The sequence below is a fragment of the Phaenicophaeus curvirostris genome, chromosome 8 (genome assembly GCF_032191515.1).
Source record: "Phaenicophaeus curvirostris isolate KB17595 chromosome 8, BPBGC_Pcur_1.0, whole genome shotgun sequence".
Lineage (NCBI taxonomy): Eukaryota > Metazoa > Chordata > Aves > Cuculiformes > Cuculidae > Phaenicophaeus > Phaenicophaeus curvirostris.
In genome coordinates this window covers 5,442,133-5,456,851 of record NC_091399.1, presented here as the reverse complement: position 1 = coordinate 5,456,851, position 14,719 = coordinate 5,442,133, and the positions used below count along the sequence as shown (strand labels likewise).

Sequence of the window (14,719 nt, the reverse complement as noted above, 5' to 3'; positions counted from 1 at the left end):
CCGCCCCCGGAGCGCAAGATGGCGGCGGAGAGGCTGTTCGACGGGGAGCTGCGCGTGCAAGTGCGGAGCGCGGGCTGCGAGGAGAGGTGAGAGGAGGGTGGCGGGCCCTATCCCTGTCCCTATCCCTATCCATCCCGGCCCCGCTCCGCTCCGCTCTCCTCTCTCCTCTCTCTGTGTCCTACCCGAAAGGGGCGCGCAGCGCGGCGGGAGCCGCCGTGACAGGAGTCGCCGCTGCGCGCCGAGTTAGGCTGCCCTAGAGTTCGTTTTTCGTTTAAGTAGTTGCGTTTTATGGAAGCTAAGCTTTTTTTAGTCCTTTTTTACACTGCGGTTTTGGTTCTTTCGGAGATGCCGCCGTCTGTTCGCAGCCTCCCCCCTCCAGGTGCGAGGTTAGGCAGGGCTGGCCCCAGAGCTCCCAGTTAGCAAGAGATTTAACTGTTGTGAAGTTCAATAATGAGATTTAAATGGTCCTTGGGAAATAATTAATCTGCATAAGATTTCTGGGAAATCTATCCGTATGCAGTAAGTGGGAAATACATCCTGTGGCGGCTCCTGTCCGGGTGACGGAGCTCGCTCCCTCCCGCTGCCCAGCCCTGACACAGGGCGCTCGCTTTGTAAAGCTCCAAAACGAGTCAGGTGGTTTATTCACCGGCGTTAGGAGAGGACGGGGTGGCAAGAAGGATAGGGAGCTCTTGGAACAGGTCCGGAGGAGGGTGCGAAGGTGCTCTGAGAGCTGGGGCCCCTCTGCTCTGAGGAGAGACTGAGAGCTGGGGCTGTTCAGCCTGGAGAATGACGGAAGAAAACATGGGACAACACGCAGTGATCAATATGATCCAAGTGAAGCCATTTAATCGAAGTTCACAACACATTTTATACCCTACTTGCTAAAGCAAGCCATTGTTTTACAAGCTGATTTGACAATTCTTCATTAGTAACAAGAAATCATTAGTTACAATACATTATTCTATTTTCCCATGAAAAACAGCTATGTGAGCATTTCAGTCTACAAATTGATAGACTACAAAGTAACAAGTCAAGGACTACCGAGGAAAGCTTCCCCTGAGAAATGAGAGGAGTGTAAGGCAGAACGACTCTCTATTGTTGCAAAGAAAAACCTTGAAGACAGTGTGTTAGTTACAGCAGCTGCTTCTTCTGCAAAGTTAGCTTTAATTCTGGTGCAAAAGCTGTGAGGCCTTATGCTAAGGTGCCTTTATTTCATTTAGCATAAGCTGCTCAGTGCTTGGGGTGCTCAGTAAATGTCCTCTGGTTCGTAACCATCCATCAGGAGAAGGCTCTGGGGACACCTTGGAGAGGCTTCCAGTACCTGAAGGGGCTCCAGGAAAGCTGGGGAGCGGCTGTTTTCAAGGGCTTGGAGTGATAGGATGAGGGGGAATGAGTTTAAATTAGAAGGGAGAAGATTTAAATTGGACTTTAGGAAGAGCTTGTTCCCGATGAGGCACTGGCACAGGTTGCCCAGGGAAGCTGTGGCTGCCCCATCCTGGAGGTGTTCCAGGCCGGGTTGGATGGGCCTTGGGCAGCCTGGGCTGTGGGGGGTGTCCCTGCCCACGGCAGGGCGTTGGAACTGGATGATCTTCAAGGTCCCTTACAACCCAAACTGTTCTCTGTGATTTTCGGTACCGCGGCTCAGGGAGGGCCGCGGGGCTCTCCCAGGGAGCGGGGGGGCTCGGCCCCGCTGTTTGCGCGTTGCCCGGGACAGAACCGCCGCCGCCGCCTCCCGCTCCTGGCGGTCCGAGGCCGCCGCTCCCCGGCTGCTGCCCCGCGGCTTGTCCCGCGCGGCTCCAGCGGGGCGAGCACACGCAGGGCAGCGGGCGAGCCGTGGGCAGCCGCACCGGGCTCAGAGGGCAGCAGTGAGTGGGGTTACATCGAGCCGGAGGGGATCCAGCCTAGTGCCAGTGCTCCCTAATGACTCCGTAAATGGCCTGGATGCAGGACTCGGGAGGTTCCTCATGAGATTCAACAAGGCCAAATGCAAGGTCCTACACCTGCGTCGGGGCAGTCCCCGAATTCAGTACAGGATGGGGGATGATGTGATTTGAGAGGATCCCTGCGGAGAAGGACTTGGGGTGCTGGTCGATGAGAAGCTCGACGTGAGCCGGCAGTGTGCGCTTGCAGCCTGGAACGCCAATTGTATTCTGGTCTGCATTGGAAGAAGCGTGACCATCAGGTTGAGGGAGGAGATCCTGCCCCTCTCTTCCTCTCTTGTGAGACCCCACGTGGAGTATTGTGTCCCGTTTTGGAATCATCAACATGAGAAGGATATTGAACTGTTGGAACATGTCCAGAGGAGGCTACAAAAATGATCAGAGGGCTGGAGCACCTCCCATACAGGACAGGCTGAGAGAGTTGAGCTTGTTCAGCCTGGAGAAGAGAAAGCTCTGGGGAGATCTTATAGCAACCTTCCAGTACCTGAAAAGGGCCACAAGAAAGTTGGGGAGGGATTGTTTACAAAGGCTTGTAGTGATAGGACTGGGGGCAGTGGGTATAAACTGGAAAGGGGCAGATTTAGACTAGACGTAAGGAGGAATTTCCTCACCATGAGAGTGAGGCACTGGAATGGGTTTTCCAGGGAAATTGTGGATGCCCCATCCCTGGAGGTGTTCAAGGCCAGGTTGGATGGGGCCTTGGACAGGCTGATCTAGTGAGAGGTGTCCCTGCCCATGGCAGGGGGGTTAAAACTAGATGATCTTTAAGGTTCCTTCCAACCCAAACAGTTCTACGGTTCTATGAAGTTTGCTGATGACATGAAACTAAGGGAGCTGTTGACACTCTTGAGGGCAAAGAGGACCTGCAGAGGGATCTGGAAAAGTTGGAGAGCTGGCCAATCGCCAGCTACATGAAGTTTAACGAGGGCAAGTGCTGGGTTTTGCACCTGGGACACAGCAACCCTGGATATACATACAGACCGGGGAGCCAGAGGCTGGAGAGCAGCCCTGCAGAAAGGGATCTGGGGGTTCTGGTTGGGGGCAAGTTAAACGTGATGCAGGAATGTGCCCTGACAGCCAAAAGGGCCAACCACTTTTTGGGATGCATCAGGCACTGCTGGTCAAGGGATGTGATTGTCCCACTCTACTGCTCACTAGTGTGGCCCCACCTCAAGTACTGTGTGCAGTATAAAAAAGATATAAAGCTGCTGGAGAGTGTCCAGAGGAGGGCCGCAGAGCTGGGGAAGAGCTTATAGGGAAGTCATATGAAGAGCTGTTAAAGTCACTTGGTCTGTCCAACCCCTGGAGAAGAGGAAGCTGAGGGGAGACCTCATTGCACTTTAGTACTTCCTCACAAGGGGAGGAGGAGGAGCCGGCTGTGGCTGTGTTTTGTAAGGCAAGTAACTTCTCAGATGCTCAACAAGAAGAAAATGAAGACAAGGTAGCACTGTACAAATGATTATCAAAAGTTTCATCAACTGTTAATAGATTTCAGCAGGCTGTTCGAAAGGTTCTAGTTTCTGGACAAAATTTCAAAACTTCTGTTTTGCTATTTAAAGTTTGATGAATGCAAGCAACAAAATCCCTTGAGCTGGCTGAGGAGCTGTAATGATAACTGAAGTTGTGGGGCTTTCAGGTGTCTTAAGAGAGGTCATCAGTGGAAACTTTGTCCATATTTCTGCCTAAATTTTTGGTTTGTAAATGTCATCAGATTCCTGTGATGTGGCTATGAGCACATGTTATTTGGAGAATGTTTTCTTGATTTGTTACTAAGTTTTGTCTTCTCTACACAGGAGATTAAATGTTCGAGTGAATATTGATCTACTGTCAATTTCTAATCCTGTTCATAAAAAGGTTTGTAAATCAGTTATATTTGTGTCATTCATTATGTAGTATCTGAATTTCATTGTATAAGAGGAGAAGAAGACAAAGGAGAAGCAAAATAGTATTTTATTATGTTTGTCTCTTGACCTTATACATTATATATGATTTCTTGAGTAGTTTAGTTGATTTGGTATGGTGGGTTATGTTTTTTTAGCCTTTTTAGCTCTCTCAGTTTGGCTGTTAGCGGGTTTTAGTAAACTTGCAAATTAAAAGTATCTGGAGACCCTCAGAGAAACCAGAGTTAGTTAAGGAGCAGTTTCACTTTAAATATACTCAACACGTATTTGAGAAGGTAGAGCGGCAGTTGTTCTTGCAGAGTCCTCTTCTTGTCTAGCAAAAGTGACAGCTTGTATGTTTACTACAGGAGGTCATAAAGTCTCTTGGCGCTCAAACTGTATCTCCTTCTGCCATGATGTTAAGATTGGTCATTAGGTGGCTTTGGTGTTACTGAGTAAAGATTTGTTTGTAAAGGATTAGCGTTTTGTAAGAATTTGCTAACTGTGGCAGTGATAATGTTAGGTGTGAAGAAGCAGTTCAGGTAAGAACAGGGTACCAAGTTGCAGCTTGTGCCAGCAGGAGCCTGGAAACACAGTTGGGAACATTGGTGAGTGATCAGTCTGGAAAGATAACTTGAGATTCTTTACTCAGTTAATGGGGTATCAAACCAAGCAGGCACTCTTGCTGTGTTCCACGACCCGCTCCTGCTGGTTTAGGGTGGTTTTGGTTTTAACAACATGAAAATCCCTGTTTGTTTTATATGTCCTCTGCCGAGAGTTAGTGTTACTGCTGTCTGAATTACTGCAACTTGGTTCAGTTCTGTGTATGTACGTGTGTGGTGGTCACACTTCAGTTATGTTGGAAGAACTGTTAGGGTTCTACTTCCTTCCTTTCCTCTGCTAGGGAATATTGTATTCTTCACACAGGTTTGAGCCTTATTACAGAGAACAGGTGCCTGGGCCTAATGAACCAGGCGTTTTGTACAACCCCAGGCTTATAATGAAAGACCAACACTCACAGAAAAGGCAGTTTTTCCTAAACACTCTGTAGACGTCCAGCGATCAAATGAGCTTGTTTATAAAAGCTAAGCAGCATAATGCTACAGTTTTCCTTACCAGCATACTGGACTTAGGCTATATACATTTTATGTTTGCTTTGCAGAGGTCTGTTTTTAAATATATCAGCTCTTCAGAAGGTGGTTTCTCAGACTTTAAGGAGCAATATTCTCTGAAAATCTTCCAGTTATGGGAATGATGTGATCCGTTTGTGATCCATTACAGTGGAGTGTTGGTGCTACACACTATTCTGTGATGGGGAAAAGTAGCAAATAGTTCTCTTTACATAAAGTGATGAAGACACATTGAATTTTGAAACGTTTGCTCCCCAAAGTTGAAGGTTCTTACTTGGTTTGTTTTTATGAGAAATAGCTTTTTCTACTGTGATATTTGAAGTTGTGTTAAATGTTAATATTTTCCACCTTCTGAATTAGTTGCCACAATTCTATCTTACTTTTGGTTAAACAGTTTGCAGCATTGCTTTGTGATATGTATATAGATTGTAGTATTCTAAATTGTATTTAAATGTCTGTATTTTCAGGATTTAGCTGTTCGATTAACTGATGATACTGATCCCTTTTTCCTTTATAACCTTGTCATATCTGAGGAAGATTTTCAAAGGTAAGTGAAATTATAATATTTTGTCTGTGAAACATTTCTAAATGGCAAAAAAAGAATGAAGGAATATGTTCAGCTTAGAATGGTCTGTCATTTTTCACTGGTGGAGTTGTGTCAGTATTTGGGTAGGAGCGTTCTCTTTGAGCTGTTGGTGAAACAGCCAAGTATGGGAAAGTGATTGGCTCAAAGTAATCCAGATAAGTGGCAGAATCCTGATGTTCAGTACCACAGTTCAGGTGGCTCCTTGCATCTTTTGTTTATGGTAACTTCATTTTATAAGACTATCGTATGTGTGCAAATTAAATAAATAATTGCAAGAGGAAGGTCTGTTTGCATGGACGTGGATTTACAGACCTGAGCCTTTGTCTTACATCTTTTTGTGTACTGATTGTGCTGTTGGGTCTCATTTTACTTTAGTTGTTCAGAATGTGATCATTAAATGTGGACATCAGGCATGAACAAATGTGTTTTCTGTTTATCCAAGACGTGATCACATTTCTTCTGTGTTCAGGATTGAAAATAAGATGCTAACAAACTTTAATGACATGATCACAATTAGTTTTTTGTACTAATGTAAATGTAAATTACATGTCTATATATTGTTAATGTTTTTCCCCTCCCCCAATCTCTCTTTATAGTTTAAAATCCCAGCAAGGTCTCTTGGTAGACTTCTCTGCTTTCCCACAAAAATTTATAGATCTGCTTCAACAATGTATTCAGGAACAGAACAAAGATATCCCAAGGTTGGTAATAAGTGTTTGTCGTATTACTCTGTGTGCGTGTTGAGGCCTTAAAATATTTGCCAGCCACTCAGGCTGAGTAGAATCAGTAGAACAAGGATAATGTAACCTTTCTCTGGATGCGTCCGGATATCAGTCACTGTATGTTGCTTACAGCCAAGTCGCAGGAGGACAGAGTGGTGGAATTGATGTCTAGTAATAGTCTACATCCGAGCTGAAGCTGGCAAGCTTCACAAGCCAGCAGAAGTGCAAGGATATAGCACTGGTCATTTTTTTTTTTCTTCTTTTCTTTTCTGTTTGTGGTTTTTTTTTTTTAACAGTTTAATGCTAGAGAGCTAGTTGCATTTGATGGGCCCAAAGTGTAAATCATTCTCTTTCACAGGAGAAGGCAAAATTATAAGGCATTATGGCGAGGGCTTTTTTCCTCTCTTTTCAGTGTTCACATATTAATATATGAGGGCAATACCTGGGGTCCACCCTTCCTTGTAGTGGCATTTTCATGTGTCATCTTTGTTTCTGTGGGTACCAAGGAAATCCCTGTCCAGGCTGTGTAGCTCCACTCCAGTAGTCGGACCATTTCCTGAAGTATGTACTGTGGGTTATGAATTTTTGCTAGGTTATAGGATACCTAAAATTCAGGAGTCTGATTTCCTTTGGAATTTGATTATCAAGGCCAAGGTTTTAGACTCCAAAGTCTATGGTGGGCTTCTGAAAATTTTACAAATAGACAAACTGATTAGTATTGTACATTTCTTATAATAAAGTGCAAGCATTTTAGTTTATATTTGTAGTATTAAATACATTCTAGGGTTGATTCTCAAACGAAAATTGAGCAGCCTTTTATTGCACATATAATATGTATTTTATTTGAAAATAGTTTGTAGGATCTACAGGTGGTTTCAGGAAAAGAAATTTGCTAAACATTTGGTTTTTTTTAATTTTCCCTAGGTTTTTGCTGCAGTTAGTTTCCTCATCATCTCTACTAGATCACACACCTGTCTATTTAAATGTAGTGGAGACCAACGCTTTCAAACATCTTACCCATCTCTCTTTAAAATTCCTACCAGGAAATGATGCAGAAATAAAGAAGTTTTTAGCCACCTGTTTGAAATGCCTTAAGGTAAAATGAAAGCTTGTTCTAGCTGCAACTAGGCCTTGATGCTGTGCATACTTAAGCATTTTTTCAGTCTTAATACTTCAAAAGTATGTACCACATTATATGCTCTGTGGGGTTTTTTTTGGTTTTTTTTGTTGTTTTTTTTTTAAATTTTAGCTCATATTGCATTGCGTGCAGTTGTTTGGATGCGTGTTATAAAACTGTGACTCTAGCAGTGAAAATATTACACGTGTATTCAACCAAGTGCTGTAATTGGAAAACCAGCCTGGGTATTTTACACGTGCAGTTTGTGGTGTGCAGCTGATGAATGCTTCCAAATGCTTCAGTGTCTTGTGCTTCTAGGCTTGTGCTGATCGCCACAGCAACTGCAAAAGTAAAACACTGTGAACTTTCAGTGTTGTTGTTTTGCATTTGGTTTAGGGAAGCATGCACGTGTCTAGAATTCTAAAGCTTTATGGACTTAAAAGGGCAAATAGCTGTAAATAGTAAATTAAAATTGTGATGTTGATGCAGTTGGTAGCATAAGTTTTATTTAATGAGAAATTAACGTCTTGTAGTTTGACTGTTGTCCATTTCAGTTTCATAGCCTGGGATTTGTCTCTCCTTTTGTGCTGTCATGTTTCTAGCCACCTAATAATCCATTTAAATAATATAAATTTACAGTATATCAGTTGATTAGTTGTTCATGGAACTCCTTTGTAAACAAGCCTTGATGATAAGGTACTGTTTCCTTATAGTATCTTGGTAAGAGTTTAATTCAGGATTTTTAGCTTGTGAGCTAATGCCTTTTCTTCTAGATTTATTAGTTATATCTTATTCAATATGAAGTTTATTTAATAATATGATTTTTCCACAAATGTAACAAGAATGTGGCTGCGTAGGCAGGCTGTGCTGACAAAATGGAAGCTAAATAGTACATGTATTTTGGGACCTAAGGATTTGCCTTGATGTCCATTTGTACATAGGAAGACAAAATGATGTTGGAAGGAAAGCTTAGAAAAACTGAAGAGGATCTCACCAGACAGCTAAGCTATGCTCAACAGGTAATGTAAATTTTTAACTTTCCTGATGTAAATTGCACCTTTTTTTTATTTGTGGAATCTCGTGGGCTGGTAGGTTTGTCATCACCTCGCCAAGATAATTGACCTGCAAGTGAGGAGAAAGAAGAAGAGTTGCCTGCTGCAGCTGTCCTTAAGAATGGGTAAAGGTGCAACTGAAGAATAAAATTTAGTTCTTGCAGTACTAAACCAGAATTTTACTCTTATTTTGTATAGAGGTCTGTATATGCACAGACAAATTGTATACTAAATATATGGTAGCGTGAGATATATACACTGTACGTATTCCATGACTGGTTAGAAATCCTTGTATCTGGAAAAATGAGAAACCTTGATAAATAAATTTGAAGTCTTGGACTTCATGTTACTACTTTTTGATTTTTGCAGTGAGCCCAGTAACGACTTGTGTTTCAAGACACTGATTTGCGTCAAATTCTAGAATTATCAAGGTGACATTTTGACTCATGAAACTGAAAATTTCCATTAAAATTCCTATTATAGAGCTTTTCTTGGAACGGAATACTCTTTGCAGTTTCAGTTGAGTTCCTGGAATGTGTTTGCTGAACTGGAATGCAGAATTACAAATCAAAAGGAGGAAAAGGTGCTGCTGCATAACTTTTCTTTTTTACTCCCTGCTAGAGCACTGCGTTACAAGTGACTATCAGCAGACTGTTTTTTCCGTTTTAAATAGTGGTTGGAAGAAATTGGAAATGAAGATTATTTTATCCACAGAGTCAGAAAGGTGCCCCATAGCTTCTCGGTGCCTTACTTTCCTGAGCACAGAATGAACAAATATTTTGGCATTTGGCACTGAAATTTGGAGTTTTCTTAATAATTCTATGTCATTTTTAAGAAGTAACAGTAAAGAGTCATTCAGTATTGACTGAAATGCTAGAATTTTTAAAACTCTACACGCTTTGTCAAACAGAGCTTGTCAGAGAAGAGCAGAGAACTAGACAAACTGAAAAGTGAATGGACGTCGTACACGACAACTCTAACAAACAAACACACGCAGGAGCTGACAAATGAAAAGGAAAAAGCTCTCCAGGTATGATATCAGAAGAGAATTAACAATGTTCTTTTATGTGAATAGATTCTTGACTTAATTTCCAGATTTGTCAAATAACTACTTAGTTTCTTTGCTTCTCGCAGGCACAAGCTCAGTACCAACAACAGCATGAACAACAGAAAAAAGAATTAGAAAATTTGCATCAGAAAAGTATTCAACAATTGCAGAACAGACTCTCGGAACTCGAGGTCATCAATAAAGATCTAACAGAAAGGCGATACAAAGGAGACTCCACTGTCAGAGAACTGAAAGCAAAACTTTCTGGAATAGAAGATGTATGGCTTAGTCATCTCCATAACCAAACTTACTTTTGGTTGCTGTTACAGGTTGTCTTAAATAAAATAAAATTATTTCCCAACGTTTTAGGAATGTCAAAGAGCGAAGCAGGAGGTGCTGTCACTGCGTCGGGAGAACACTACTCTGGATGCTGAATGTCATGAGAAAGAGAAACTCATTAATCAGCTACAGACGCGGGTTGCTGTTCTGGAACAAGAAATCAAAGATAAAGATCAACTAGTTATTAGAACAAAAGAAGTATTAGATGCAACACAAGAACAAAAGGTTCCTTCAAGTTTCAAAATAATTTTCTGTAGAACCTTCTTAATTGCAGTCTCTAGAGATCAGCAGCTGGCCAGATTTTATAAATGCAGCAAGGAAGCTTTTGAATGTAGTTAAAGATTCTAAATTATGGCATCAAAAGTATCCTGGGTTCAGTTTTATGAATGTCGCAGCTGTTTTAGTATTGTGGTACTGGAGTAAAGCTAGTGGTGCTTTTTGTAAACAAATGGATGAGCTGAGATCCTGTGTAATTTGACTGAAAAGCAGGGACTGAATTTCTTGTAAGGATTAGCTCTCCATTATTCAGGTTCTGCTTGAAATCATAAGCTAGGTCTATGAAATACCTTTATTATAATATTTTTAATATTCTTTCAAAGGTGATACTGGAGGAGAGTACAGAGAAAAAACAAAGTCATATTGAAAAACTAGAGACAACAATTAAGTCACTGTCAGCTGAACTTCTGAAGGTTTGTTTGAACATGCCACTATCCTCATGAAATGTCTTTGTTATTGTTAGGTGTTTCTTTATTTTGAGATACTTTTTTTTTTAATAGGCTAATGAAATTATCAAGAAGTTACAAGGAGATTTGAAAACTCTAATGAGTAAATTAAAATTGAAAAATACAGTAACAATTCAACAGGAAAAACTATTGGCAGAAAAAGAAGAGAGACTTCAGAAACAGCAGAGAGAATTGCAGGAGACGGGACAAGCCCTTAGAGTGAAAGAGGAGGAGGTATTGTGATGGGTTAACCCTCTGTCCTGTAAGTGCTGTAATATGTAGTGTTTGGGGTTTGGTTTAACTTATTTATTTACAGAATTAAGGTCTTAAATCTTTCCCTGGAATAGAATGTGCTCTTTTACCTTAGTTAATGTGTTTAAATAAACAGGTAGTCAGTGCTTTGTTTTTTTTATGTTAACTGATTTGTAAGAGCCATCCATCCATATGGAAGGGAACTAGGCTTCTCTGGATTGTACAGCCATACAGTGGATGAATTGACATGCTTTAGAGGGCAAAATGATGTAAAAGTTGGTGAAGGAGGCATAAACAGGAACAGGATCATTTTCTTCCATGAAGTATATTCCACTGCTCAGAGATTATTTAATCATAGAAGAGTTAAGGTTGGAAAGGTTTCTGACTGTCATCTTGTTGAAACCCTAGCTAAAAGTAGGGCTTGTTTTAAAAGAATCACATTGTTTTTGTAAAAAGTCAAACTTCTTTAAATAATTTTAGAATGAGTTCATAGATCCTTTTATTCATTTATATTTTTTCTTCAGTTTGTAATTAGTAGGAGCTCCTGATGATGTTATAATTGTTGTGGGAATATTACAGGTGTGCAAGCTACACGAACAGCTAGAAACTACAGTACAAAAACTAGAAGAAAGTAAGCAGTTACTGAAAACCAACGAAAACGGTAGGTTTATACAATTCCATTTCCCCTTCTGTAAAAGTGACAGTGATCTGCCTGCTACTGAAAATTAATGAAAGCAACTCTCTTAGTGCTTTACCTGTGGAGTTTTTTTGTAAAGAGCTGCAATTATTGTTTATGGAAAATAAGCTTCTGTCTGTAGCAGGTACAAAACAAACCCAGAGGTGCAAGTAGAGAGGACTTCGCAGTCAGTGCTTGAGGTTGTGTGGGATGGTGGGGGGGGGGGGGGGGGGGGTGAGCTTAGAGGAGGGAACAGAATGGCTTGCGGGGCTGGAGGACGCTTGAAAGAAAAGGCCTTTTACGAGAATAGGACTTGTAGTGATGCTGGAGCTTAAGAAGGAAAAATATCCCACCAAGCAGTCCCGCTTTTTGAGGAACGGCTACTTGCTGTTTTAAACAGCTTCTAAGATGGGAGCTTGACCTTCTTCTCCTCTCTTCAGTAATCACGTGGTTAAACAAACAGCTGAATGAAATTCAAATGGCCAAGAAGCTAGAGATTTCTGCCAGTACCCACGGTGGTGGTAGGACTGCCATTTCCCCTCATGGAATGGTAAGATACAACTGGCGATTATGTAGTCATTATTTCCTGAAATGTGTGGGCTTAAAAGAGGAAGAAAAAAGTGCTTTCATCATCTTTGGGCCCTTTGGTTTTGGGTGGGTGTGGGGGTGCATTTTGTTTTGTTTCATTTAGGTTTTTTTGTTTGTTTTTTTAATACTGTAATACCCTGTTGGGTGCTACTTGATCCCTGGCCTTCTAAGTGTGAATTTTCTAAGCTTTCATCTATTAAAATACACAAAGCAATGCTGAACTTCGCTTGGGAAAGATGAAGTGCAGGGTGAAGGGGAATAAAAAAGAAGGCATTTTTGTGTTGTGAGGTTGACTTGTATATGAATTATCGTTGTGTGCTTTGAAAAATAAAAAGCACTATTTGAATATGCTTATTAGTAAGATTTAGAAAACATGAAGATAAAGAGGTAACAAATGTGATCTACTGACTTTGTTGACTATATCATAGTTTATTGCTTCTTATTCTTCGTTGTCTCCTTGTGTACAATGTCTGCTATCACTTAGCAATTGATAATCTTATTCGGAAGTGGAAGGGTGTATACGTGCAGAGTGGTCTCCAATTTAGTGATACACGTGTAATATTTAATCAATTACAGAGTGTGTAGCTTATGAGCTTAGTATTCACGAAGGAAGACTGCTCATCTAACTTCTAAAAATGTACGTGTTTTCCTTAAGAGTGTGAATATAGGAGAAGTGATGTTTTCTTCCCATCAGGAAGACTCAACTGTTTGCTTTGTCATTGTGGTTACTTGTTAATTTTGGAATTTTGAATCTCTACAAACAAATATTTCAAGATTTGTTTTTCTCCTTTATGGATGTATCATATTTCTCTGACAGCCTGACCGACCATCCTTTCCCAGCTCAGGACCTGGACATCCCCTTTCTCCTCTGTACGCCTTCCAGAACTACTTGGAACCAGCACACGGCAAAACTATTAATCCACAGTGTCCAGTACCAAAGGCAGGAACTTTGACTTTTCTGTTTTGTTAAAGACACGCTATCATAAATTATCAGGACTTTTGAATTTTTCTCTAAATGCATAAAAACTGTACATCCTAGGACTCAAACTCTCTCTTCTGAACATTTATCACTATTAGTAATAGCTAATGCTTGTCTTCAGGTAGCTTATTCTTGCATCCTTTGCTGCATAAAGTGCTGCGTAAGGTACAGAAATGTTAACCCCTGGCAGGTTCTCTGCTGGAGTGCAGGTGCTGGTGGAGCAGCGCGCTCTAACCTGCGAGTCTTCTGTTTCTGCAGATCCAGCTTAACACGCAGCTTTCTAAAATGAATCGATGCTCAGATGTTCAGACAGTGACTGCTGCAACCAGCCATCCAGCCAATAAGGAGAAGTAAGTGTCGCCATTGTATTTTATGGAGGCTTTTAAAATCATTTTATAAAACCGTATCTTCTACATGTCTTTAGAATGGAGGAAAGCATTTCCTGTACTAATTCTGTCCTTTGCCTTTCTCCACCACCACGTTAAAGAATTTTAAGTTGTGGCAGACTTAAGGGCGCACAAAGCATGGTTTGTAAGTAACAAACAACAGCTGCCACGCTTATAGGAGTGGGTGGCAATGAACTGAAGTTCTGTGAGTCAGAAAGTTGATTCTAGACTGTTCTTGCCCTGCTCAGTGATGGTTTACCCTTAAATGGTAAAGTTCTTGAGAAGGCTGCGGTTGTACTTCAGGTTAAGATTTTTCTGAATGAGTCTGTATCCACAGTTGTTAGTGCACTACTAACCACATTTGTTTTGAATTTTAATGAGCCTTTTTATTTCTAGTGGTGATAAATTGGCGCTGGATCCCAAGTATTTGAAGAAAAATGACAGCATTCCTTTACGAGGGCTTAGTCAAAATACGCTTAACTCAGGTATGTATGGAATTAGTAAAACAAGACCTGATTTGAAATGTATTTTAAGGGTAGTTAGGGTTCTATGAACACTGTCTTGTTTCTGCTGTTCTACAGAGTACCTGAAACCGTACCTGCCAGCGCAAGCCCAGCCGTCTCCAAAAGCTGCAGTAACACCAGCCTCAGCTTATTTTCCTGGATAGCAGACAGGGTTCTTGAAGTGAGTCCTTCTAACAATTTGGGGGGCTTTGGATGTCCAGTCATAATGTATTCATAAAGGATCGGTGTGAACTGACATAATTTTCTAGGTCTGAATTTGTTTTCTTTGAGAAAGATCTTGACTGATTTAAGAGGACTTTCAGGATACTTGAGCCAGTTCAGAGAAGGTGAAGCTTTTAAGCAGCCTCAGTGGGAACACGGCTTTTAAGTCATTGGGACTGTATAGAATTTTCTCTTAGTGCATGGGAGACCCTGTAGTCTTCCTAAAAACTGTGTATTTAAGTGGTATGTTTTGCAGTGCAAAATGTGTATATTTGTTTAAACTCTGCACCATGTTAATGTATATTCACTTGTTTTGTCACATCTAAGTTTCAATGGAAATATTAAATGGTTTTTATCAAAACCTCTTGATTTGTAATGTTTCAGAGCACTAAACCCATGTCATCTCCTCCATAGCAAAAGGCCAACAGGAGGCAAGTGCCAGCGCAGTGCAGTTTTATTCACTTTGCCTTTGTCTGGGGTTTTCTTCCCAGCGTATTTCCCTGTGCAGTGCTACTGGGCCAGCACACATACAGTACCCAGGTGGAGCCGCCCTGTTCTAAGGTCTCTGCTCATGCTG

The 14,719-nt window shown here is 41.3% G+C and overlaps 1 protein-coding gene across 1 annotated transcript; it reads left to right on the top strand.

Moving 5' to 3' along the window:
• Positions 1 to 3: 3 nt before the first annotated feature.
• SASS6 (SAS-6 centriolar assembly protein) lies at positions 4 to 14,502 on the top strand. The gene is made up of 17 exons (XM_069862202.1): positions 4 to 86; positions 3,734 to 3,794; positions 5,418 to 5,497; positions 6,133 to 6,237; positions 7,183 to 7,354; positions 8,317 to 8,394; positions 9,338 to 9,457; positions 9,562 to 9,753; positions 9,845 to 10,039; positions 10,414 to 10,503; positions 10,591 to 10,770; positions 11,368 to 11,449; positions 11,905 to 12,014; positions 12,870 to 12,992; positions 13,290 to 13,381; positions 13,814 to 13,902; positions 13,999 to 14,502. The coding sequence occupies exons 1-17, from the start codon at positions 19 to 21 to the stop codon at positions 14,082 to 14,084; spliced, it is 1,923 nt and encodes a 640-aa protein (XP_069718303.1). The 5' UTR covers positions 4 to 18; the 3' UTR covers positions 14,085 to 14,502.
• The last annotated feature ends 217 nt before the right edge of the window (positions 14,503 to 14,719 follow it).